We start from the raw sequence: 27,724 nt of genomic DNA, 5'->3' as shown, positions 1-27,724 counted from the left end.
AATAGTAAACCAACGTGTATGCACATGCTCATGTTATTTGCTTCCTGATTATCTCTATATTGCTTCAACCTTAAGCATCATTGCATGGTAAAAAAACAAAAACAAAAAGCTGGAGTCCGGTGCGCACACACACACACCAACGGATGTTCTTGCCTGGAAGTAGCGCTGCATTTTGTCTCGTTAGGCACCCACCAATCGTGCTGGGTTTATAAAACTCGGCATGTCGCTGTCCCGTGGTCGGCAACGCGACTATGGTTCCATCGCCAAGATCATGGCAGCGAAGTGGTCAAGCTGTTCGACGTGTTGTGTCACCATTTTTTCAGACTTCAGAGAGTAACATATATCATGGTGGCCCGGCTTCTGAGCAAGCAGTGGACAGTTGACATGTTCTTGCCGGACCGAGTGAAAGTGAGCAGTACAAGTAAGCGCGTTGTGACATGCAGACGCGTTGGAGATGATGGAAAAAGAACAGGAGATCAAAATGTTCAGATGAAGGACGTGCGTGCCAGCAACTAGGAAGACAGCTGCAATGCATCGAGGTTCAGTAGCGACCAAGAGATTTATTCTTTCTATAATTTACTATAGTATTTTTCATCTCACTGTCGTAACTTATAACAGATGATCTGAACATTATGCACACTAGCATCTGGAAAAGAAGAGGAAGAAAAATAAAAGAATGGGTAGACTGAACAACAAAGAATGTGATGAGATGATGGTCTTCAGGCGTCCTGGGAGTAGAAGTCGATGATGTCCTGGAGGTCGGGCTGGAGAAGGGAGACGGCGGAGCGGTCGTGGCAGCCGGCGAGCCAGAGGATGTGCTCGAAGAGGATGGCGTCCACGTCCACGAAGAGGGCCTTACCCCTGCGCTCCTCCTTCCTGGCCGCCGTCTCCAGGAGCACCCGGAACGGGTAGGTGTCGAGCACCAGCTGGTCCACCGCGAACACCCGCCGCTCCTTCCCGACCACCACCGTCACCGTCGCCGGGGGCGGGGGCGGGCCGGCGGCCTCCTGGTCGCCGTCGAGGGAGTGGTACCCGAGGCGGTAGGCGGACGCGGTCGACGGCCGCCGGAGGAAGACGCAGCAGCCGGCCATGGCGAGTGCTTCTTTCTTGGACGACTCCTGTGATTCTGTGGACGCGTTGGGGGTGGGCGTGGGAGTGGGTTCCGTGGGAGGGCGCGGCGAGGTGGTTTATACTGGGAGACGGGATCGTGGGCGGGTCGAGCCGTTGGAGGTTGGAGCTGGGTGTCTCGGGGTAGCCGTTGGACCGGGCCAGGCGGCGCAGGACAGGGGGTCATGGAAAGGGACAGGCGGGGGCCGCGTCCTGGACCAGCTCCCTCTGTCCGCCACTCGTCCGTGTTTCTCTATCCTTCTTCCTTTTTCCTCTTCTCCGTCGATCTCGTCTCTGACTTGGCCCCGCCGGCTGGAGAGCTCACCGTGATAACTCGTCAAGTGGTTGTCGAGACGTGTAGGCTGTGGAGACACGCGGTGTTTGCGCTGGGACGGAGTGGTGGGCTGTTCGTCACGGCCACACGGGCACGACGATGCCGAGCGCGTGGCCGTGGGTTGTGACGATTGTGACGTGCCCCCGTTGCGCGTTGCATCGCCATCGCGCGCGCCCGAGTACGCGGTGCGGATAACACGCCTTCACATGTTCAGTTTAATGCTACAACTTTAAAAATACGAAATTATAGTCACTTAGCTTGATTTAAGCATGCAGATACGATCATAAAACGCGTATGCAGACGTATCTGTGTGTAGGGCTCTATCTGTCAATGAGTGATGGCACACATTTTTCCACAAAGCACCTTCGTATTTTCTTGCGGTAAAAGCTGAACACTTCCACACATTTTTGCACACACTCGTATTTTTTATGGGACTGTCTATTTAACATCCGACTGAAATTTAATTAAGCTTCAGTCGAATTTTTGTACGTCCATGTACCTGCCGCGTTGTATGTCTTTTCTTCATGATGATCTATTGTCACGCCTGGGCCTTATCCGTACACACGTTTACCGGGTGGCCAAACGAATTCGACCGGCCGGACTAGTCCCGCTACAAAAACAAAAAAAACATAAACGAGGGGCAGGGGAAGCCTACATGCTCAACATCTGAGAAACACCTGAACCAATGGGGCCAAAAAAAAAGCCTGCAAGCCTGTTCATAATTGCCAGAGTCAAAGGGGCAAAAAGACCAAAAAAGACATCTACATTTATGTACTTCTCACAAAAGCACAAGGTAAAAACAGCTCTAAAAAACACAAGGTCAAAAGAGATCTCACTGCAAGAACAGCAGAATAGAAATCACACTGTAACAAAAAAATAGAAATTACACTGCAAGTTCTATTGTAGGAGTATATATAGAATTACATTGAACCGGAATATAAATTACAGTGAACAGGAATAGAAATTACACTGTAAGTTCAGTGTGTTAAAACTGAAACTACTGTATATACAAAATTACACTGAACCAGAATAGAAATTACAGTGAACGAGAATAGAAATTACACTGTAAGTTGTATGAGCTAACACTGACACTACTGTAAATATATAACTACAGTAAACAAGAATGGAAATTACAGTGAACGAGAATATAAATTACACTGTAAGTTCAACGAGTTAACACTGAAACTATTGTATATATGTAATTACATTAAACCACAGTCGAAATTACAGTGAACCAGGAATGGAAACTACAGTTAACACTGGAACACATACCGAAAACTGCATCATGGTTATTTTGAAAAAAGTGCATCTGCTAACACATACAAAACACAAATTCAAAGCTTGATTTTTTTTGAACCGGGCATTACCCCTTTCCATTAACCGAATAACGGAAATACAACAGTCTTAGAACACTAGAAAAGGAGACGGGAAAGGGAAAAGCGAGTTCAACGCATCGCCGGGAAACCCACCACAGGAACTCGCCTACGAGACACCTGCTGTGGGGCGAAAACCCGACGACACCTACAGTTCTCAACAACCAACGCACACCGGCAACATATTATGCAAAGTACACGACTCATCAGGCCACATCCTCGCGCAGGAGTGAACACAAAAGCAGCCCTGTCCTCCTGGACAAGGGGAGAGTAGATGGAGGTTGAGGACGCGCTCCATCAAGTTGTCGCCGAATCTTCTGTCGCAGCGGCGCAGATCATCATCATGTTGCTTGTGCTGCTCCTCAGCATTTGTGACTCACGCTCCATCGCCTCACGGTCTGCCCCCTTCAAGAGACCTGCCCAGTAGGTGATGAAGACACAAGCGGAAAACACAATCTCAAAAGGAGTTTTAGGAAGCTTAAACTCGAAGGTTGCTCTGTTACGATAGTTCCATACTGCCCAGCAGATGGCAGCAAGGCCGAAGGTATAGAATTTAGCACCATCAGGAAGATAGATATAGCACCAAGTGTAATATTGCCAAATGTTATTGGGACATAAGTCAGCCCCCATGACTGCTCCCACCGATCGCCAAATCACCCTGGCAACTGGGCAAAGGAAGAAAAGATGTTGCGCCGTCTCACGGGCAGCACAAAACGAACACTTAGCATTGCCAGGCCATTTTCGACGTTTCATAACATCTCTCGTCAGGACCGCGTCCTGAAACAACTGCCATATAAAGATTTTGATCTTAAGGGGAATTTTGGCTTTCCAAATCCACCGGTAGTCACACCGTGCAATGTTGCTTTCAAGCAACTTGTACATGGATTTAGTAGTGAAGCGGTGTTTAGGTCCAGGAGCCCAGCCAACCTGGTCTGGTTCAGCTGAAGAGATAGTATTCAACACAGTCGTGCACATCTCATTCCACATGTTTTCGAGAGGGGGGTTTAGCCTCCTGCGAAACATATCGCCGGCCTCCACTCCTCCCAGTTTGTCAACTGTAATCTTAGGCAGATTACAGATGCTAAACAACTGTGGATACTGAACACACATAGGAGGCATTCCATTCAAAGAGTCCTCCCAAACTTGAGCTACATCCCCCGAGTTAATCTGGACTGTTCTCCCCCACATGTAGTAATTTTTTACTTTCATAATATTTTTCCAGATGGGAGAATCATTGAACTTGCTTTTCACCGTACCAACCGTATCCCTTTTCAAGTATTTGGCCTTAACGATATCTTGCCAAAGCCCATTTTGAGTATCCAGTTTCCACCACCATTTCACTAGGAGGCTGATATTTTGTTTATGTAAGTCCTTCACACCCAAACCGCCTTTGTCTTTGGAGCGGCACACTCTGCTCCAACGGACCAAGTGATATCTTTTTCGTCCCTCCCAACTTTGCCAGAAAAACCGACGTCTCCTCTTGTCCAGTTTTTCAATGAAGGTTTTAGGGTGAAGGAACATAGCCATATAGTAAAAAACTATACTAGACAAGGATGAATTTAGTAGCGTAAGCCTGCCACCTGATGAAGCAGCATTGCCTATCTAGGCTTCACAACATTTGCCAAATTTCTCATCAACAAAGATCCACTCAAGGCATCTAAGAGAGGAGAAACTAACTGGCACTCCTAAGTAACGCATAGGAAAGTGACCAATTTGGCAATTAAAAAGATCCACATAGTAAGAAAGGATATTGTTATCACCCCCCACACACAGGATTTCACTTTTGAGATAGTTAATTTTCAGACCTGACATAAGTTCAAACATATAAAGGAGCAGTTTGAGGTTTATTGCAGCAGAGGTGTCATGTCCAAAACATAACACTGTGTCATCTGCGTAGTGCAATACAGCAACACCCCCCTCAATAATGTCAGGGGCTAAGCCAGTAATCATTTTCTCTTTTTGAGCATTGAAGATCATCTTCGAGAGACACTCAACCGCTAGATTAAACAGGAAGGGTGAGTGGGGATCACCTTGGCGAACCCCTTTGCGGCTCACGAAGTAAGGCCCAGTCTCATTATTCAACTTAATGCTCACCGTGCCATTATTCAGGATATTTTTAATCCATTAGCACCATTTATCGTTAAAACCCCTTATCCTATGACATTCCAGAAGGAAATACTAGTTGATTTTGTCATAAGCTTTTTCGAAATCAAGCTTTAAAACCACTCCAATTTTCTTTTTGCTGTGAGTATGATGTAGCACCTCATGCAAAGACAGAATCCCATCCATGATGTTTCTGTTTTTAATGAAGGCATTTTGGCGGCGGCTGATTAGTTTATCCGCATAGATAGCTACCCGGTTATCCAACACCTTTGTAATTAGTTTATAGGGGCAGCGAAGTAGGCAGATGGGGCGGAATTGTTGGATTTTCTTAGCCCCTGTCATTTTAGGAATCAGTGTAATTACACCATAATTCAGCCGGGCAACATCCAAAGTTCCATTATGGAAGGCCTCAAAGATGCACATGATATCTACCTTAACAAAATCCCATCAAGCTTTATAAAACTCAGCTGGTATGTTATCAGGCCCAGGAGCTCTATTGCTCTCCATGCCAACCAAAGCTGTCCTGACCTCTTCCTCAGAGAAGGGACGGATCAAACATTTATTATCTTGATTGTTCAGCTTCTCATGTTCCCCCCAGGTATCAGGAGAAAGGTGGAAAATATTGCCTGGTGCGGCCCCAAACAACTCCTTATAGTATGAGGTTGCATGATCAAGTAAATTTTGTGTGCCCTCGATCACATCATCCCCATCAGTGAAGGACTGGATAGTATTCTTACGTTTTCTACCATTCGCAATGTGATGATAGTACGCAGTGTTTTGGTCACCTTTTAAAAGCCATCTCTCTCTAGATTGCTGGAGTCTAAACAACTCTTCATTAGTTAGAATGACATTGAGCTCAGCCAAGAGCGAGGCTCTATGACAACAGTTTTCTGCATCAATAATCCCATCTTCCTCTACCTTTTCGATCTCCTCAAGCTCTATATGAATCTCTTTCTTCCTTTTCCTCTCGTGACCAAAAATATGGGACCCCCATCCTTTAAAATATTTTTTGAACCTTTTCAACTTGATATTAAGGATGTCAATGGGGTCATTCGATTTAACAGGCTGCTCCCAGATTTCTCTGGCCTTATGCAAAAACAATTCATTGCTCAGCCAACTAAGATCAAAGCGAAATTCTTTCTTCCTAGGGGGCTCTGGTTTACCATCTTTCAAGGAGAGAAGTAGGGGATTGTGATCAGAAATATCTCTAACTAGTTTCCGAACCGAGACCAAGGGGAATAAATCTCCCCAGGAATAGCTCATAAGAACCCTGTCTAGCTTCTCAAGAGTAGGATGAGCCTGGTGATTTGACCAGGTGTATTTGCCCCCCGATAAGTGAATCTCTCTAAGGCTAAATGCATTGATCACCGAATTGAATTTATCAACATAGGGATTATGTCTCATGTTTTTGTTCTTGTCATCTCCCCCTCTCAAGATATTAAAATCACCACCTATTATATATGGGATATCAATATGAGAACAGAAGGAAGCCATTTCAACAAGGAAGTCCTCCTTAAATTCATCCTGGGCCGCTCCATAAACAACCACAAGTGCCCAAATAACATCTCTCTCTACATCGTGCATAGTGGCTTGTAAGATAAACTTACCCACTTTCCAGGAAACAACCTCATATTTTTCTTTTTTAACACCGCAAAGGATACCATCGGATTTGCCTATCGAGGGAACCCAGCACCACTCAAACAGATCACAGGGGTCAATCTTTCTAAAGTAACTTTTATGGAAATTCTTTTTAATCGTTTCTTGTAACGCCAGGAAGTCAAGGGAGTAGTCCTTGATGAGATCTGAGAGGCAGGTGGACATCCCTCTTTTCCCTGCCCCCTTACAATTCCAGAATATCCCACTCATTTGACAACCATAGTATTTTTCCTCCCCCTGGTAACCTTGTTAGGAAGCTGGACAAGGTTACCCGCTTTGGCCAAGGGTATATCCCTATTCTTCTGACTTCTAGTGACCGGTCTATTAACATTCACCACAAGTCTCCTAACTTTTTGTTCCTGGATCTCACCAAGGTAAAATCATTTGTATCAGACTCAGGATTCCCCTCGTCCGCCCATTCCATACATAAAGGAGTTTTATCCCCTTTGGCATTGATTAAGAAAAGATTGTTGCTCTTGTTATCATCCTGGACATTTTCATTATTATTGTTCAAAGCATTAACTCGAGATTTTTCCAGTTCACGAAGGATGTCTATACTCGCAAAGTCTGTGTCAGGAATATCAACGCCCATTTTAACAGCCCGTAAAATTAATTCTGGATCAGAGAGAACATCAAAGGTATTACTAGTGCTATTATTACATTCCAGATTGCGCTTCTTGGCCACCCCTGCTGCCTTTTCATCAATTCGCATCACGTTAGTCTGGGCGTTGCGCAAACTGAAGCATAGATTCTCTTCCATAACAAGGGGAGGGGTGGGAATCACCTCATTCTCGTTGTCCATCGACGAACCAGGGGACTGGACAATATATTTGCTCAGCCCCTTCCCCTCAAAGACGCCACTCTCCTGCAGGGGTTTCATGGGGGCACCACATTTAACCGTGTCAGCATATGATTTATTCATATTGAACAAAACTGCACACCTTTCAGGAGACTTTATCGAATTTACCAGGGGGGAATTGCTTACATTTTCACAAAAAGCCTGTTTGCCAAAGGATAGATCATTTTTTCCTTTCTTTCTTTTTGCCTCGTCGTGTTCCATAGCCAGAATGTCGATCAGGAGGGTGTTATCAAGATACTCGTCCGAGCCCTCATCTTCAGGAGAGCCTTGTTGTTTTTCCTGGCCCTTACACTGAGAGCCAATGACTGTACCAGCCGCATTGGAGGAAGATCCCACCTCATTTTTTCTATTGGAAGTTTGTATTTTCATCTTCTTAAATGTATGATTTCCAGACTCAGGAGGAACAGTCACAGTAGTTTTTCCATGATCTGGGTCCCTGACCATCACCTGATCCAGCTCATAGTAAAAATTAAAGAAGTGATCTCCCAGCACTGCCTCAGCGACAGGTGGGATTTCATCCACATTCATGCAACCAATTTTCATACGCACATATTCAGGAGGATGAAGCGTAGCCCCATCGATTTCCAAGGGGACACCAACCAAAGAGGAGACAAATGCCAAGTTTCTTTCATTCATTTTCTTCAAGGGGACATTGCTGACTTTAATCCAGGCTTTCTCCATAACCCCTTTGGCTCCAAGAGCCGAGGTCCAGGGATCAATTTTCACCACAGTACCCGTTGATTTCAAGGTCATTCTACCAGTATAGCAAGCTTTGGAAACATCCCGACGATTAGGAAATCTAACAATAAAAACTCCAGGTCCAATAGCTCTAGCAGTACATCTCCAACCAGTAGCAATGTACTGAGACAGGTCAAATTCCATATCCTTAGTAGAAGTGTGCCCCTCCACAATAGTGATCACCACACTAGTTTCACGCTCTTTCATCTGCCTAGCAGTACACGAATCATGTATGTAATAGAACCCTTGCCCCTTGGCAGAGAAGGCACACATCGGTGCAATGCAATCCCAAGGAAGAAACTCAACACAGACAGAAGCAAGGTGGCCTAATTTACCGCATCTCTCACAAAAGGCTTGCGGGCATCTAGCAGAAATATGCTCAGGTGACTTGCAAATCAGACAGGCATTAGGGTTCATGAGCGGGTTCACCTAGGTGTTTTGGTTGCCCAGCATGCGGCGCTGTGGCATCTCCCCAAGCCGCTTGTCGGTGTTGTCCCCTCCACCAGATCCAGACGTGGCCTTGGGCTTCTCCACCCAAACCCCACCGGATCTGGGATCTTGGCGGCCAGCCGCAGCCGCTTCCCATCGATCAGCAGCGCCCGAAGAATGAACGGTGTTGGAGGAGGCGTGGTCGGCCTCTCCCTCGTTCCTTCGCCAGGAGAACTTGCGCCCATGGTCGAAACGCCCAGCCCCCCGATCCGCCCGCCCGGATCCACCGCCGTCGCGCTTGTCGCCCCGATAGCCGTGCCCACTGCCACCAGCCATCGAAGAAGCCCGCGCCGAAGAGGCCACGACCTCCGCTAACGACCTTTCATCACCCCCAACCTTGCCGCGCCACCAGTGGAAAGACGGAGGGATGCTGGATCTAGGGTTTTTTTGCGCCGCCCAGAGGTGGGAGAGGGCGGAATCGAGATCCAGGGGGTAGTAGGGTTTGGAATTTATACCCGCGGCGTCCGCCTCGCATCTCTCATGGCGGCCTGGATCGCCGTCCACGTGGGCTGCATCCGCCATGGGTGGTGGGGTGCTACCCCTAGGTCCCGCACCCAGCAGCCCCAGGTCGCTCGATCTCTTCGGCGAAACACGACCGTGTACCGCTGCGCCGCGCCTCCCCTCATCCGGACGTGACGGTCCACCGGGATCAATCGTCGGCTCCGACGCCGCCGACGACACCAGAAGTCTGTCCTAGATCCTGGCAAAAAAACACGGGAATGTCACAATGTGTCCGATATCTATGTACTCGCCCTCACGTAGGGAGTGCGTGTCCACCGTGCGCCCCTCCCCATCGAGAAGAACCAGACGAGCGCCTCGTGTCGAAGCACGATCTCCCCAACGTCGAACGTGACGGAGCGAGCGACGAGGAGATCCGCCGCGTAGGTCGCTCGCCACCGCGTGTCGCCCGTACCGTACCGCGTAGACATCATTCAAAGCTTGATTTGAAATGACTAAGCAAAAGAATCAGGAAATTCTGCACACAAGAAGACATGCTATGCTACAGATCAGTAGCATCCTACCGAAACCAGTATATCGAAACCCACTAAGCATCAATAGCATCCTACACAAACAAGCAGATCCAAGCAAAAACAGAAATCGACTGATGGGCAGGGAACAAACCAGCCACAGCAATCCACAGAGGAGAAATTCATCGACACATAGATAAATTAGGACAGAAATCAAACACAAAAACCAGATCCATGGCAAGTGGGACAGCACAAAAATTGAAGCAATTGACACTTTGCCAAAAGCAAAAAATACATAGTAGAATAGACAATGAATGATGTAGATGAGTACAGTAAATTGGGCAACCTTCAGCCAAAAAATGACTGGTAATCATGAATCTCTATCCTGTAAATTTGAAGTAATAAAAACAGAAGTGCTTACATCTGCAAAGAAATCAGTAACTAGAACTTATCCACGCTGTTGAACTCGCTGAAAAACATATCATTAGCATGCTTTATCCTTAAGTTGGGTATGTCAGCGCTTGAAAAGTGGTTAGTAACTTGAGTCCTTGTGGTCCACACTTCCATAAACTTGAATGTAAAGACGCCATAATCGTGTCTGATTTCACATGAATAAAGGTAGAAAAACAGAAAAATAAGATACCAACAATGTAAATTGAGAACAAAATTTAAAAGGAAATCAGGTCAGCCATACTAAAAACCAAATTACATATTGGTCTGGTTGGGAACAGCTAGGTAGACTACGTCAAATTTTTCGAAATCGATTTGTTTCCTCGTCATGGGAGTAACAAAAGCATCCCAACGTCCTATGAAGTTTATAATTCTTTGAATAAAAAAAAAAAATATGAGAGCAAACCTTGGAAGATAACATAGTGCCTTCAAAAAGGAGACTAATGTAGAAACAAATTGATTAGCAATGTACTCCCTCCGGAAATAAATATAACAACGTTTAGGTCACTACTTTTAGTGATCTAAATGCTAGTGAACTAAACGCTCTTATATTTCTTTACGGAGGAAGTACTTGCGGATCATGAATCTGCAAGTGAAATTAAGAATGCTCATCGAAAGCTGAATCAACGAAAGCAAAGGGTCTTCCTTCAAAGAAACGATGAAAGAAAACCCATTCTTTCAAATGGTTAAAGGAAAGTCTAGCTGCAAAAAGGAAGAATAATATGAAGAAAAATGTATATAGAGGAAATAAGAAATAAAAAGAAAGGGCAAAGACAAACACCAAAAAATAAGGCAGAAATTAAAGTACTTATAGTTGGTCCTCCACATTGGAAATGCACCGTTGGCACCTTCAAAAGCATTTCAGATGAGTTCAGGACTGGAATTATTCAAGACGATCTCCTTTAAAAGAGCAAAAAAAAAAAAACCACAGTAAGATACGACCAGGAAGTTGCCTAGATGTCCATTAGGGCACAAAGTACCAAGTGACCGATATGAACAATAGGCCGTATCACATCTCACTGCTTCAATGCTAAGAAAAAAGACAAGAGAGTATGAGTACAAATGATAAAAAATTACACTGTATATTAGATAGGAAGTTGGCAAAGTTTCAGACACAAAGATAGATTCAGTATATATTGACAGTGTGACTAGATGCAACACAACCCAACAAAGACACTGTGATTGATAGTCTAATTACACTGTAATTTTTACTGAAATTACACTGTAATTGCACTAATGGTAAATACAGTAAATATCCTAGTATATAAACAACAGTAAAAATATCACTGTAATTACCACTGGAAATTACATTGTAACAACACTGTAAATTACAGTGAAATTGCAGTAATTACAACAAAATAGCACAGTGATTTTCAGTGTAATTACCCTGAAAATTACACAATTACTCTGAAATTACATTGTAACAATATAACTAAATTGTGATTACTCTATAATTTTAGAGGAAATTATACTGTAAATAAAATAAAATTACAGTTATGAAGTGCTGTAACTTAGATGCAATACCACAAACACAAAGAAAAATAAATAAATGGTTATAAATGAATGCAAATACCAGCCAACAAAGACAAACTGCAAAGAAAAAGATTCTAAAATGCTTGTAGACCAAAAAAAAATACTTTAATTGCAATGAAAATTTCATTCTGATCTAGTGTACTTACACTAAATATACACTAACAATAGCACTGTAATTGACCTGAAATTACAGTGTAATTTGTAATTGCAGTGATTGTAAACTAACAATCCCAGAAGTTACTGTCACTCTGATTACCCCTGGAAATTACACTGTAACAACACTGTAATCACAGTGTCACTACTCTACAATGTCAGAGGAAACTATATTGTAATTAAATGAAATTATAGTTATTAAGTTGTTGTAACTTAGATGCAATTACTACCTAAAACCACATGCCAAATAGAAAAAAAAACAGCAGAATTAGACGCTCAGGCCAGTGATAGAAAATCAACAGGAGAATCAAATCCGCCGCTACATCCATGCACCTACCGCTACAACTGCAACGAAATCGCCAGGAAAATCCTCCGCTACGAGGACACATACACCCCTATATGTACATCAAACACCAGGGGAATCGAAACAAGCCACTAGACCTAGAAGAAATCCAATGGGGAAAAGAAGAAGACAAGGACAAACAACCGAAACCACAAGGTACTGGAGCAGAAATCTAGCTGAAGAAGATGAGGAGGAGATCAGAATCGCCGTACACAACGAAGAAATCGCAGGAATCGCCTCCCATCTCTCTGTTCTTTAGTGCCCTCTCTCTGCCGTGATGGGCTCCGAAATGAGGCGGGGGACAAAGAGAGAGCCAGGGAATGCGGTACTGGGCTGGCCCGGAAACAAAGTGTGCCCGATAACACACAGAAAAGAAAATCTCCCCGAAAAGGATAGCTCCAGTGCGGATCTCGGCATGCGATCCAACGGCCAAAATATGAATGAAGACTAACTGTTCAACTGAAAATTAGCAAAACCGGTAAAATAACCTAAAATTACACTAAGAATTGCACTGTAATTTCACTTATAACATAAAGTAAAAACTCTAAAATTCACTGTGACCACACTTGTAAGAAAACAGTAAAAACTAAGATTTACAGAGTAAATCCAGTATACGAAAGGACACTCTCGAGCAAACACACATTTACACAAAGTTCACTACAAACAACCAACTCATACCCCCTGGAACAATAGAGAAAATTCCACTACTAACATCACTAAAATATACAAAAAGAATCATGAGTACTGCATGGAATTATAACTAAAACGCCAAACTAAGGTTATATCTTACCACACTATATATTCACTCGATTACATTAAAAAATTACAGAACAAAATATTACCGCTAAAGAAGTAATTACAGCAAGAATACTCTGTAATTACATCAAAGATTACACTAACAATGAAATCTCCTATAGCAGATGAATCCCTAATATTTTTGCCCTAATACAAACGGCCACATATAGTAGATGAATCCCCTATAGCAGATTAATCACTCCTGAAGCCTAATCCAAGCACACGAACAGGACAGATCACATACAACTAAAGGCCGCAGGGGCTATCACAATCAACTACCTAAAACAACAGATTGGAGCGCCCTAACGATACACACATCAACAACAACAACCTAAACCAAAATTCGATCTGAACTCAAACGATCTGAGGAGCAAGCCAACCCATCGAAAATCCAGAAAAGAAAGAAGGGGAGGGGGAGATTGGGAGGGGCTGAGCGCGAGGGGAGCGGGAGATACAGCACACCTCAAGGCGGGAGATGCAGCAGACCTCAGCAGGCAGATGCGGCGGCGAGGGGATCTACAACACCGCCATGACACTCTCTCCCTCTCTCGGTTGCATGCTAGGAATGAGAAAGGGGGAGGGGCAAAGGCGGCTACAGGGAGACAAAAAGAAAAAATAAAGAGGACCGACGGTTCGGTCAGCGAGGAAACAGAAACGGGTCTCCCTCGAAATTAGCGCGCCCGATAAGACAACGCAGAGAACTGAAGCGAGAAAAGTACAAATTAGCACGAATCCCAGAACAGAGATCGGGCGGCTAGAAAAGCGAATGAAGCCGAATTGTTTTCATCCGGCTGAAAAATAACAATGCCGTTCTTTATTTTTATTTGTGGAAAAAACCAGCGACAATACAACTCATAGACGAGGAAATTAATAATCAAAAAAATGAGAGGCCAGGTCTCGAACCTGCGATTAGATATTAGATCGAGGCGCTCTGGCAACTACAACCTTCACACCATATTGTCTATTGCGCATAACAATCTCTAGAGGGATGCTATTACGCGCGCGCGTGTTAGAACGATCGATTTCCGACAGCGTGTTAGAAACTCAAGTTTCCTTGTAAAGAAATCAGGGTGAGGCTAATTAATCAGGCATAGCGGGCCCCCCACCGGTTGAAATCACGGGGCAGAGTTTTATATATGGAAGGAGACACTAGGCCCCACTATTGAAATCACGGGGCAGAGTTTTATGGATGGTCTGGACATGTGGGTGGGCCCTGCGCCCTTTCCGACAGTGTCGTACGCGCGATACCCAGGTCGAGCGTTGCCACGCGCGGCCGCGTATGAGTCTTTTCGCAATCTCTATCTCTCTATCTAATAATAAAGCACGTACGGTTTTTATCCGTCCGTTGCGCCAATTTACAGAAAGCCCCTGCATTTTCATGAAATCAACCCGCAGTTCAAATTTAAGTCATACCGAACCGTTATTTTACAGTTTTTTTAAAAAACCCTGATTTTTTAGATATTCCATCCGCGGATCATATTTAAGTCAAACAAATGCTTTTCTAAACCATCCATATCTTTTAAACTGTAACTCTGATTTAAACATGTTATATATGAAATTTGATTAGAAAAATATGTAGAATATGAATATAAGATTATTTTAACCTTTTAAGCATTTATAAATATTATTTTGGAAGATATTTAATTCAAACAAATGAATTTCTAAATTATACGTATCTTTTAAACCGTAACTCCGATTTTAATATGTTATATATGAAATTTGATTAAAAAATGTGTGAAATCTGTATATGATGTTAATTTTACATGTTTAATATTTTTAAATATTATTTTGAAAGCAAACTTATAACTATAGCACAAATCAATTTCATACAGGGCGCAATCCGGATTGCAAATAAACACCCACTATAATCATATAGGGAAAATAAAACATCAAGAACTACACATGCATACCTCTGCATACGTCGCAGGGGAAAACAACAGATTTTTCATCGCGAGTGTGAGCGAAAGCGAGAGAGAGGGAGAGGGAGGAGAGAGAGGGAGAGAAAGACATCTTAGGATTAACCACATTCTAACACGTTTTGGTTTGTGTGAACATTAAGGCCACCGCCGGCAAGGGTGAGAAGAAGGATAAGCGGCAACACAAATATGATGCGTCGCTAAAATAAAGGAGATAGACCTATTGTGGTGTCGAGTGATGGTTGTTCGGTTAAAAGTGTGTGTTGTGTTTTTTCTCCCGTTGCAACACACGGGCTCTTTTGCTAGTACTAATTTAACCAGCATGCGTCTCGAACTTATCTGGCCACTACAACTCATGTGCATTATATAAATTTTTTATGCATATATAAGATATATTTTTGCGGGGTATATAAAATATATTTAATAAATCATAAGTAATAAAAAAATTTAAATATCTGTAAAATGCAAATAATAAAATTATGTTAAACATTTGTTTGTAAATTATACATACAAATGGCGATTAGTAAATAAACATTTAAAATAGAGCTGTGTATATTATATAAAAATGTTTAATTAATACAGACGTTTAAAATGTTCATTATGTAAATATGTTTAATGAATCCTACTTTTTAAAAAATTTAATTAATACGGACATTCACAATGTTTATTTAATATGAACATACTTTTGTACCCACGACTTATATTAAAAAATATTATACTCCCTCCGTTTCGAAATAAGTGTCTCAACTTTGTACTAACTTTAGTACAAAATTGTACTAAGCTTAAGCTTGAGACACGTATTTTGGGGCGGAGGGAGTATAATTTAAAGATTAGACACGATTGAATATCCGTATCAATAGTTTCAGTTTAAATTATGAATAGTTCTAATTATATGAACATTGAACTGTACAATTGTGCATACAATTATTAATTGTTTTTATAATTAGAATAATATTTTCGAATTGTAATGTCCAAAATATTTTTATTATTTTAAATTATGCAAACATTCTGTAGTTCGTGAATAGTGTTTTAAACAAATAAATATTTTCGAAAATAATACCTGAAAAATTATTAAAGAAAGTTATTTCGTTTTTATTTACAATATTTGTAACACATGAATATGCATACGTTATTTTTATTACCGAGATCATAATTTTCCTGTATCTACAATTTTTTTTAAACAAGCAAAATGGGTTGCACAGATAATAGTCTATTTTAGCTGACGGCCCACGTGTTCTAAGTAAATGGATATAAGAATAAGTTATCTATTTCAAACACGAGCCGCTACTCAGCGTGGATTGGTGGTTCACCGGGTTTTTGTGCCTACAGAACAACAGAAGGTTGTCGGGTCTTCTTCCTTTTTTCTAAAGAAGGTTGCGGGGTCGAAGGCCCCTTGCTCCGATATACTATATCATTTTTCTTTTATACTATTCACTAACAGATGGGTCGCAAACTAGGCTTTTCCATGTAATTTTCAAATTCCAAGGAATTATCTGAAAACAATCTACCACTGTCAGCAGGTAGGGCAGGGTGTACTCGCTGATATGGTATAAAGCACCGTATTTGCATCAGACAACAAGTTAGATGACCACAAATCTGTATTTTCGAAGTTCTAGCATTAAACTAAACATCTAACGCAAATTATGTGACTTCCAGTGATATTAACTATTTTTTTAAAACGTTGCTAATGTCCAGTCGTACTGATTCTAGTAACAGACACGGATGATCCATCCGAACTCCCTCCCGTGACTCTTTCTTCACTTTTGGCTTCATTTCACATACACTTCTTCTTTCTTTTAGCAGAAATATACATGCATGCAGAAAAAGATAAAAGTGATGATGTCAGCTAAGATTTCTTTTAATTTTGAAATTCAAAATGTTTTATAGCTCAAATCGTCGCCTCGATTGAAAATCCGTTTTCATATAAAAGATTCGTCATGAGGAGACCTTCGAAACTAGATCCCATATTGATATGTTCCGACGACTTTTTTTTCATGTCAAAAGTTATCAGACCTAGGCTAAGTAAGTTATCATGTGTCATAAGTTACCATTTTATTTATATAGAAATTACCAAAGCATAAAAATGGTCAACCGACCTTCTCCCCACGTGCAAATGAACTAAAGGACATAGTAGCTAATGTCATCCTAAATTCCCTCCTATTTTAAAATTTCAAAATATTTTGTAGCTCAAACTGACAGTCCGATTGAAAACCCGTTTTCACATAAAAAATTGTCACAATGAGAGCTTCGAAACTAGATCCCATGTTCATATGTTCCGACAACATTTTTAGATCAGAAGTTGCCACTTCAGCGCTAAGTAAGTTATCACGCATGTGCTACATATGTCACCATGTTGTTTACACGGATATTACCGGGGCATATGAATGGTTGACGACTTTTTTTTCGTGTCAAAAGTTATCAAACCCAGGCTAAGTAAGTTATCATGTGTCACAAGTTACCATTTTATTTATATAGAAATTACCAGAGCATAAAAATGGTCAACCGACCTTCTCCCCACGTGCAAATGAACTAAAGAACATAGTAGCTAATATCATCCTAGATTCCTCCCTATTTTAAAATTTCAAAATATTTTGTAGCTCAAACTGTCGGTCCGATTGAAAACCCGTTTTCACATAAAAAATTGTCACGATGAGAGCTTCAAAACTAGATCCCATGTTCATATGTTCCGACAACATTTTTAGATCAAAAGTTGCCACTTCAGCGCTAAGTAAGTTATCACGCATGTGCTACATATGTCACCATGTTGTTTACACGGATATTACCAAGGCATAAACCTGATTACTCATACCTTCTTATCAGGTTGGGTTAAAGTTGCCGCGGTGTTTGTGCGTGAGTTATCACGTATACGATGCGTATAGTACCAAACTATTTACACAAAAAGTTATCGGGTGGATGTTTGTAAACAACCCCCTCGCCAAAGTTATCAGGATCAAGGCACATAAGTTATCAGGTTAGTGATATGTGAGTTACCATGCTATCACACAAAAGATACCAGGGGAATATTTCATCACCCCCCCCCCGATGCCAAAGTTACCAGAACTGGGGTACATACATTATCAGGTCTGCGATATGTTAGTTACCATGCTATTCGCACAAAAGTTACGAGGGGAATATTTCATCACACCCTCCTACGACGCCAAAGTTACCAGAACTGGGGTACATACATTTTCAGGTCTGTGATATGTCAGTTGCCATGCTATTCACACAAAAGTTATCAGGAGAATATTTCATCAACCACCCCTGCCCCCCCCCCCCCCCCGCGCCAAAGTTACCAGGACCGGGGTACATACATTATCAGCTCTACTGTGTTAGCTACCATGTTATTCACACAAAAGTTAGCAGGGGGCATTTCAAAAAAAAGTTAGCAGGGGGATATTGTACAGGTGGAGAGAACATATATACGTGAGGTCTAGGGCCAAATGTTGCACACAAAAAAAACGCCTAAAAACAGATATGTACTAATGCACCGGCAAAATAGGTCAAAATGCGTAACTTCCCTATTCCTCACACGTACTATGGTCGAATTAGTTGGTTGTTGTGTTAAGGTTGGATCGAGGAATCGCGGGTTCGATTCCAGCATCTGTCCAGCTTGTGAATTTTTTTAGGACGCCGATAAGTGCCACACGTGTGGGCGTTAGGGGGTCTGGCCCATACATTTTGTGTGGTGTATAAGAGGAACAGCCCACAAACCTACGTGTGGGAAAAAACAAGTAATGCCTACACACCTCTTTTTCCCTTCAGATCCCTCTCACACGCGTGTGTGTGCGCGAAATAGATAACGCTGACACGCCACGTACGTCAGGCCTCGTACCTCATGGTCCCGCACGTCCCGCGTGAAAGTCACCGCGCGCCCGCAGTTGCCATGGTCCAGACTCTCGTCCATGTTCATTTAACTGCAGTTGCCATGTCGCTGAACTACGGTTGCCATGTCGGACAACTACAGTTGCCATGGTTGCTCAACCGCAGTTGCCATCTCATGTCAGAAGTTCCAGATGCCATTTTTGGGCAACTGCGGCTGTTGCCATGTATGGTCTGGTTTACTATAGTTGCCATGATTTGAAAACGTTAGGGGTTTGCCACCTACTAACACTAGGCAGTTGCCATGTATGATCTGGTTTTACTACAGTTGCCATGATTTGAAAACCTTAGGAGTTGCCACCTACTAACACTAGGCAATTGCCGTGTAGCGCTACAAAAAGACATGGCAAAACAATATGTTCGGGTAAAAAAAGAGTTGCCATGTGCTTACAAACACACTAGGGCAGTTGTCGTGTACACTACAAAACACATGACAAGTGGCAAGTTGGGTGTGGGAGATGAGACGGGTCTGTGGGCGAGATAGCAAATGCCCACACACCAGCCCTTGTACGTGATTGGAAAGTGGCGTGTGGGCGAACTGCTGAACGCCCACACACCATCCCCTCCCGTGTGGTGAAATGGCCGTGTGGGCGATCGGGTTAATGCCCACACACCAGCCCAGTCCTACGTGACACTAAAAACATGCCAAGATTCGTGCGCTTACAAACGGACGCGGATCCACGCTTGTGGGTGAGATGCAAGCGCCCACAAGTGTGGGCATTAGTGTTTTCGTTTTTTATCAACTGCATTGTTTCGAGCAAAAAAATCCACGCGCACGATCTGAAATCGACGGCAATTAATGCGTTCAGATCCGTTACTAAAATCCCGTCGTTCGGATTTTAGCTTTTCCTTTTTTAATACTGTACAATCAGAGTCGCTAACATAAACGAGCTACACTCATCTTATAAACATATGCACTCACACTCTACTCTTATGAGTATTTCTGAGAGACTGAGCCGGCATAGCATCTTGAGATTTTATGAAGTTACCACATATGCCTCATTAAATAAAGGTTTAGAGCAGGATAGAGACGGTTTTATGGCATAAAAAATTTATACTGCAACAAATAATGTAAAATAGGGTATCAAAAACAAGTTGTCCTCCTCCACCCATCACAGCCGTCGTCGCCCCGAGCGCGCCCCCGAGCTTCTGCTGCCGACCACCCTCATTCGATAGCGTGATCCGAGTCCTCCTTGACAATGGCGCCCATGTCTAGGGTGTGTGCCAAGTCCCAATCCGTCAAGTAGCTAAACGAATGGAGGATGAACATTGTGTCAACAATGCTCGTAAGCCCGGACTCCCTCAGCTGCCCCGAGTTCGTCCGCCTCCGTCCGCGCTCAAATTCGGCGGCGTCTTGTTGCCTTGACCCCGAGCTCGCCTGCATCCTTCTTTAAGAGCCCCGCCATGGCCTCTGCCGAGCTGGCCGCCACCTTCTCTATCTCTCTTTCACTATGTTTTATTTCTCCCACACACAAAAAGAGCCCCACTATGGCCATCACGAGCGACCTCTTGGCCAACGGTCGCCACACACCTCGCGGTTCATGTCCACATGATCCCCTGCATTGTCTCCATCCTCCGTGCATGATTAATTGCGTGAATACCGCTCCAAGGAAACACCTCACCACAGTTTTCGTCACTTCTGCCTGACCGTTGTCTCACCAAATTCGATGGGCACAACGACCTCCGACAGTTTCCCTTCTTACCCGAGTCTCCTGCGAGCACCCCAACAACATCGGTCACCGCCTCAACGAGGCTTGCGAACTCCTGCATCCTCCTAGTGTCGCGAGCTCCGATAACGCCCAAAAGCAAACCTGAGGAGAGGGAAAATGAGAGAGATGGTGGATGGCCTCGAGCGACATTGCAATGTGGGGGAGAGGGAGGACCAGAGTGCAGCGATGGCATGGGGTACCCATGACGGTCGGGCGGGCACGGGCCTCGCGATGGCCTCCACGGCGCGTGGTCATTGGGTAGCAGGAGGCGGATGGGGATGAGGGTTGCATGAGATAGAGTGATGGGAGATGAGGGAGAGGAGAGGCGACGCATGGAAACAAAGCTTGCCGGTCGGTGGCGCGATGCACGGCTCGGGGGGCGAGCCCTCCCTGGGTGGATACATCAGGCGTGATGGAGGAAGGGATCGGGCGGTCAGCGGGGGAGCAGGAAAATTCCGGGTGGCCATTGGGCTGCGCGCGCCTGCGGGATGGATTTTTGGGCAGCTAATTTGTGTGATGCAAATATGCAGCACTTGGGGCCAAAATATGAGGTTGTCCAAAAAATTACAGCAATTCCCTATTTCACATCATCTCTTGCTGGAGCATTGTTTTGGGGACTAAATGCCCTAAAAGTAGTTTTGGGGGGTATTTAACCTATTATAGACCATCCGTTGGAGATGCTCATATTCAGCCATATGCATCAAACGAATACGAGACGTGTCCGCGAATATCTAGTCGGGCCTTGGTCATCCAACACTATCCCATTAAACATCCCCTATATGCTCGACTATCTTTTTTTTCAATAGGTCAATTTTTCTTGATCTCAATAACAATACAACAAATACATGTAGTATTTACAAACAAATGCAACCAAGAAGCACCGAAAGTGCAAATGCAACAAGTTTCATGATCGTCTTTCATCAAATACATAAAAGTACTTGATAACCCACAAGTATAGGGGATCGCAACAGTTTTTGAGGGTAGAGTATTGAATCCAAATTTATTGATTCGACACAAGGGGAGCCAAAGAATATTATCAAGTATTAACAGTCGAGTTTTCAATTCAACCGCACCTAAAAGACTTAATATCTGCAGCAAAGTATTTAGTAGCAAAGTAATATGGAAGTAACGGTAACGCTGGCAAAAGTAATAGTATTGGTTTTGTAGTGATTTTAACTGTGGCAACGAAAAATTAACTAAGCAAAGATCAATATGTGAAAAGCTCGTAGGCAGTGGATCAGTGATGGATAATTACGTCGGATGCGATTCCTCAAGTAACAGTTATAACATAGGGTGACACAGAACTATCTCCAGTTCATCAATGTAATGTAGGCATGTATTCCGAATATAGTCATACGTGCTTATGGAAAAGAACTTGCATGACATCTTTTGTCCTACCCTTCCGTGGTAGCGGGGTCCTATTGGAAACTAAGGGATATTAAGGCCTCCTTTTAATAGAGTATCGTAACAAAGCATTAACACTTAGTGAATACATGAACTCCTCAAACTATAGTCATCACCGGGAATGGTCCTGATTATTGTCACTTCGGGGTTACCAGATCATAACTCATAGTAGGTGACTATTGACTTGCAAAATAGGATCAAGAAATCACATATATTCATGAAAACATAATAGGTTCAGGTCAGAAATCATGGCACTCGGGCCTAGTGACAAGCATTAAACATAGCAAAGTCATAGCAACATCAATCTCAGAACATAATGGATACTAGGGATCAAACCCTAACAAAACTAACTCAATTACATGATAAATCTCATTCAACCCATCATCGTCCAGCAAGCCTACGATGTAATTACTCATGCACGGCGGTGAGCATCATGAAATTGGTGATGGAGGAAGGTTGATGATGATGATGTCGATGGATTCCCCTCTCCGGAGCCTCGAACGGACTCCAGATCAGCCCTCTCGAGAGAGATTAGGGCTTAGTGGCGGCTCCGTATCGTAAAACGTGATGAATCCTTCCCTCTGATTTTTTCTCCCCGAACATGAATATATAGAGTTGGAGTTAAGGTCGGTGGAGCATCAGGGGGCCAACGAGACAGGAGGCATGCCCCAGGGGGGTGGGCGCGCCCCCACCCTCATGGACAGGGTGTGGCCCCCCTGATGTTGATTCTTTCGCCAGTATTTTTTATATATTCCAAAAATATTCTCCATGAAGTTTCAGGTCATTCCAATAACTTTTGTTTCTGCACAAAAATAACACCATGGCAATTCTGCTGAAAACAACGTCAGTCCGGGTTAGTTCCATTCAAATCATGAAAGTTAGAGTCTAAAACAAGGTCAAAAGTGTTTGGAAAAGTAGATACGATGAAGACGTATCAGTACTAGATGTCCAAACCGAATCACTCTTTTGACATAGCACGTGAAGATGTGGTCACACAATTGGTGAAAAAACTTGGCCATATCGGGGCCTAAGTCGTCGACCTTCACATACAAGACATTTTGTTGCTTGCACGCTTGCTTGACCACCTCTCCATGAGATCCATCTTCTTCTTTTGTATTTCCATTAACACATTAAAGCTCTTTGCCTTCTTTTCCTCCTTGAACTCAATGCACTTAGCACATGGATCCTTTTTCTTCGCCATCATGTCCTCCAACTTGTCATGGCCGTTGTCCCTTCTTGTTCTTTCACCCCCACCTCAACACACGGGTGGCCAGTGCAAGTCCATCTCCAACTCTACCAGTTGGATCATCACCATCATCCCTTTGGCGTTTGCTGTCTTGACGGAACTGGCAAAGTCCCCACACTTTGTAACATCCCAAATTTTCAATTTGGAATGTTATACATTAGATCATCATGCATATCATATTTTATTTTGCATTTTGGTTGATCCTAGAAATTCTACGCAACTCAATGACCCACGGAGAGAGTTGGGGATTTCGTTATTTTCATATTTGAGTTCTCTCAAATTTTGAGAATAGGATCATTTGATTTTATTTATTTTATCATCAATTATTTCTACTACAAAAATATGAGAGAGGGAATAAAATGACTTTCCCAAAATAAAGAAATATTGAGGATTTAATAAAAAAATCAAATAAGATTTTATTTCGGAGTTTTTCGGTGTTTTATTTGAATTTAGGAAAAAGTGCGTTTTTCAAAATTGCATTTAGGGCCCAAATAAATGTTCACCTTGTGCGGCTTGCTTTTAGAAGCCCGTAAAAATTTATTTCGGAATTTTTGGAGTCCGTTTAGTATTTCTTTTTATTTTTCTTCCGAGCGGAATAATTAAAAAAAACCAACTTCGGGCCGTACCAGAGCGGGACACCGCCCGGGGCAGCCTTTAAATAGCGCCGCCCCGAGCCGCCCCACCCATTAGCCCCGCCTCGATCCGCGCGCGCCGCCGGAGCCACCTCCGCTGCCGACGATCCCGCTGCCCGAGGTTCGTCGCGCCTCGTTTTCCGTGCCGAAAAAAAGAGAAAAAATCGGCTTTCGTCGTTTTTCTTTTTCTCGGATTAAATCCGCGATTTTTCTGATCGCGATTCCTGATCCGATTTTCGTTTTAGTTTAACTTTTCGCTCGTTTATCGGAATCAGGCGATTCAAGCGCCTAGGGATTCGTCTCAAAACCCTCTATCAGTTTAACCAACTTAAATAAGTTTTTGTTACTGTAAAATTTGCCCTAGATCCAGATTAGTAGAACGAAGTTGTTTTCTTTCGCCGTTTGTCTTTCGTTGTTTCGTTCGATTTGATTCTTTTTGCCAACCGGAGTTATTAAGTTGAACCTTCTGGTTAGATCTCTTATTTGAGTTTTACCTGTGCATTTGATGAGTACTTATTGTATGATTGTTTGTTTATCTGCGATAGAATACCCGGAGTGCGCCGCCTGTTACTTCGAATCGTTAGGTTTCGCAGATCATCGGCAAGGCAAGTAACACTTTGATCATACCTTTTCTACTACCCAGTTTTATTGCATTAGATCAATCCATACACATTGCATGATTAGGATCTAATTAAATTGTGGGATGGGAAGTAGATGAGGTAGTACCTATTACCTGTTTATTATCAAAACTTTGGGAGTTACTTCTACGTTTGCTTACTATGCCATGCTATGCTAGTAGACGTGGATTGGGTGAGTGAAATCCATGATAGATGTGAGATTGTTAATTAAAGGTTTATCTAAGGTGGCAACTTAAATACACATCTGGGTGGATTGAGGCACCTGGGTATTCCAGGACTTGCCTGTTTTCTTTTGGACCGCCACCCAGGCTCAAAGGGATCATGAGACTATTCATACTAGAAACTTCTGTGTGCAGCCACAAGCTATTATGGGCTCTAGCATAGTTGACTAAGTCGTGCGAACTCTTACAGTGGTAGACTAGCAGATGTAGGGGATGTAGGTGGTACGGTCTACCCATCGTAAGGTGCTAGCGCTTCTGAAAGACTATGTCTCGGTCATCCGTCTTCTCAAACACCATGTAGTGCGAGAAACCAAACGGAGGCGATCGAGTCTTGTGGGGAAAAGTGCGCAAACCTCTACAGAGTGTAATAAACTAATCATGGTTAGCCGTGTCCCCAGTTATGGACATCTTGAGTATCTAGTACTTGGATTTTCATGGGAATCTCAACATGTTACTCTAAATTAATTTTGTTGGGTTATGTTTAATGATGATGCTTAATTGGGATTGAGAATGCTGTCAACCATTCTCAATGTTTAACAACTACCATGATAGTAATTAAATTTCATTCCTTTGAAGTAGGGAAAAATTGGCTTTACGCAAAGCTGTAACCATAGAGCTTTCCACCAGCCAAATATGCATATAGTATAGCTGTTTCATTCCATTACTCTCTATGTGATACATTGCCAGCATATTCCATGTGCTGACCCGTTTCGGGCTGCAACGTTAATGTTGCAGACTTTTCAGACGACGATTAAGGAGTTTTTAGGTCGTGGTCCTATACTCAGTGATGCCGTTGTAGTTAATGGACTCACTTATCTTCCAAGCCTTCCGCTGTTATCGTTATTAGATGGCCTTAAGCCATACTTATTGTAATAAGTTCTCTTTTGAGACATTCGATGTAATAAGTGTGTGATTGCTACTCTGTTATAAATCCTCCGAGTACTGTGTGATGTCAGCATTACTGATCCAGGGATGACACCGGAGCTCAGAGATCAGACTGTTTGAGGTCTGGTCGCTATAGAGATGGTATCAGAGCACACGCTGACTATAGGACACGACCATTAAGCTAAAGACCTAGATCATTATTCACTCTCTTCTCTTCTGACCTCTCATCTTTTCTACTTTTTAGGATGGCGGATGCAAGGAACAAGTTCACACAACCGGATGAAGATACACCCTTTGGACGTCACTTGAAGGAAGTCACTAGATACCTGAATATAGGAGTACCAAGCTTCACGGGAACCTACAACGCCACTTTACCTGAAGAAGAGCGCTGGATGATTCAAGTTCAAGTTCCAGGAAGGATGTTCATGCCAGTCACTGAGTCCATAGAGTTTTCTTTTGATGCACCAACTTGGAGTCTAGGAAAGAGTATGGCAGCTCACATCGCCATGGGACGCATTGGAGAAGTCTACCGCAAGGATCTCAAGGATACTATCTACCAGATTTGTGGGCGCCGAGATGAACACTGGGAGATGATCAGCACCCGGAAGGATAAATCAATTGCAGCTTTTATCCAGGAGCTAAACCAGCACATTCGACGACAGAAGAACCAGATGTGCGCCGACATGATAGACCTGAAGAAGGCAAATACTAGTATCAAGGAACTGGAGGAAGAACTCAAGGCTACACGTGAAGATTATGAAGAGGAAATTGAAGTATTGGTGGAGAAGAATGACGACCTAATCAAGAAGATTGGAATATTTATGGGAGACCCTACACTAGTGGATGAAGATGAAGAACCCTAGGAGATTAGCCCGAAAGACTACATCATCATCGACGGCACCGATTCGGAACCAGATAGTAGCGATGATGACTATGTTGATGAAGCTGGAGCAGATATCATGGAGTCTGCAACCGAAGAATATTTCTAGTAGACCACCTCATCAGTAGTAGTAGTGCACCATGTAAATATAGTAGTCTGAGCACTTTTACGATAGATAGATCGATTGTATGCCCTTGTTTGATTGATTGAAGTGAATTGTTTGTTTTGCCTCATGTGCATATGGGTAGTGTTTTCTCTTTAGACCCCCTCTATTCTTATATCTCATCTTTTCTAAACACTCAGATGCCTCTGAGACGTGACCCCGGATTTGCCTTTCCACCGGAGCTCACCCAGTTGATCCAGCAACAGAACACATTGATGTAGTTGCTAGTCCAGAATCAGAATCAGGGGAACAACAACAACAACCCACCACCACCACCACCACCTGTTGACCACTTAGCCCGTTTTCTTAGGATGAATCCGCCGGTATTTTCCAGTAGCACCGAGCCGATATTAGCAGATGATTGGCTCCGCAAGACAGCTAGGGAGTTGACCACACCAGGATGCACAGATGCGGAGAAGGTGAAGTTTGCCGCACATCAGCTAGAAGGACCAGCAGCATCATGGTGGGAGAATTTCACAGCCACTTTCCCAGTTGACACTGTCACATGGGACCAGTTTCAGCAGGCTTTTCGTACTGCCCATGTTTCAGCAGGAGCTATGGTCATGAAGAAGCGTGAGTTTCGCAACTTGCGCCAAGGAGGAAGGACAGTTGGCCAGTATGTGGAGAAATTTAGTAAGCTAGCACGTTATGCCCCAGAGGACGTCGCTACGGATACAGCTAAGCAGGAGAAGTTTTTAGAAGGACTGAATGATGAGTTGAGAATGCAGTTGATGGTAGCAACCTTCAACAATTACCAGGAGTTGGTAGATCATGCTCTTATGATTGAAGGGAAGCAGCAGTAGATTGAGAATCGCAAGAGGAAGTATGGACAAGGAAAGTACAATTCAGGAGCTCAGCAGAAGCCACATTTTACCCCTAGACCGGGAGGACATTTTCAGCATACCCATGGAGGAGGTAGCTCGCACAATCACAATGGCATCAAGAATGGTAATGGCAATGGAGGAAGCAACGGCCAGAATTGCACCAACCCATCAACCCCAGCCAAGAAGGACCTAAGCCAAGTCACTTGCTTTAAGTGTTAGAAGACCGGACATTATGCTAATGAATGTCCTGAAGGCCAAAATGGCAATGGAAGTTCAGGGAAGAAGCCGAACCCTTTTAACAGGGGACAGGTGAACCATGTTAGCGTGGAGGAGGTTGAAGCTCAGCCCGATGCAGTAATAGGTAAGTTTTTGGTTAAGTCATTTACTGCACTCGTTCTTTTTGATACTAGTGCATCGCATTCATAC

At 43.3% G+C, this 27,724-nt stretch overlaps 2 protein-coding genes across 2 annotated transcripts; both read right to left on the bottom strand.

Moving 5' to 3' along the window:
• Positions 1 to 545: 545 nt before the first annotated feature.
• On the bottom strand, positions 546 to 1,194 carry LOC123081572 (uncharacterized). The gene has a single exon (XM_044504134.1). It carries the CDS (start codon positions 1,089 to 1,091, stop codon positions 720 to 722), a length of 372 nt encoding a protein of 123 aa, XP_044360069.1. The 5' UTR covers positions 1,092 to 1,194; the 3' UTR covers positions 546 to 719.
• A 5,710-nt stretch (positions 1,195 to 6,904) lies between these two features.
• LOC123083690 (uncharacterized) lies at positions 6,905 to 9,489 on the bottom strand. Its single transcript, XM_044505650.1, has 2 exons — positions 7,559 to 9,489; positions 6,905 to 7,438 (listed from the first exon to the last, which is right to left on the bottom strand). The coding sequence occupies exons 1-2, from the start codon at positions 8,585 to 8,587 to the stop codon at positions 6,905 to 6,907; spliced, it is 1,563 nt and encodes a 520-aa protein (XP_044361585.1). The 5' UTR covers positions 8,588 to 9,489.
• Between the last annotated feature and the right edge of the window lie 18,235 nt (positions 9,490 to 27,724).

This window comes from Triticum aestivum, chromosome 4A (genome assembly GCF_018294505.1).
Source record: "Triticum aestivum cultivar Chinese Spring chromosome 4A, IWGSC CS RefSeq v2.1, whole genome shotgun sequence".
NCBI lineage: Eukaryota > Viridiplantae > Streptophyta > Magnoliopsida > Poales > Poaceae > Triticum > Triticum aestivum.
The sequence above is the reverse complement of the archived record's forward strand: the minus strand, read 5'-3'. Positions and strand labels throughout refer to the sequence as shown.

What these genes read in the sequence shown, in the direction of transcription:
- LOC123081572 (XM_044504134.1), bottom strand. Translation starts at nt 1,091, where the DNA reads ATGGCCGGCTGCTGCGTCTTCCTCCGGCGGCCGTCGACCGCGTCCGCC.
- LOC123083690 (XM_044505650.1), bottom strand. Translation starts at nt 8,587, where the DNA reads ATGAACCCTAATGCCTGTCTGATTTGCAAGTCACCTGAGCATATTTCT. An exon ending in AACAGGCTTTTTGTGAAAAT is followed by an intron (nt 7,439 to 7,558) that starts GTAAGCAATTCC and finishes AAACCCCTGCAG; the next exon opens with GAGAGTGGCGTCTTTGAGGG.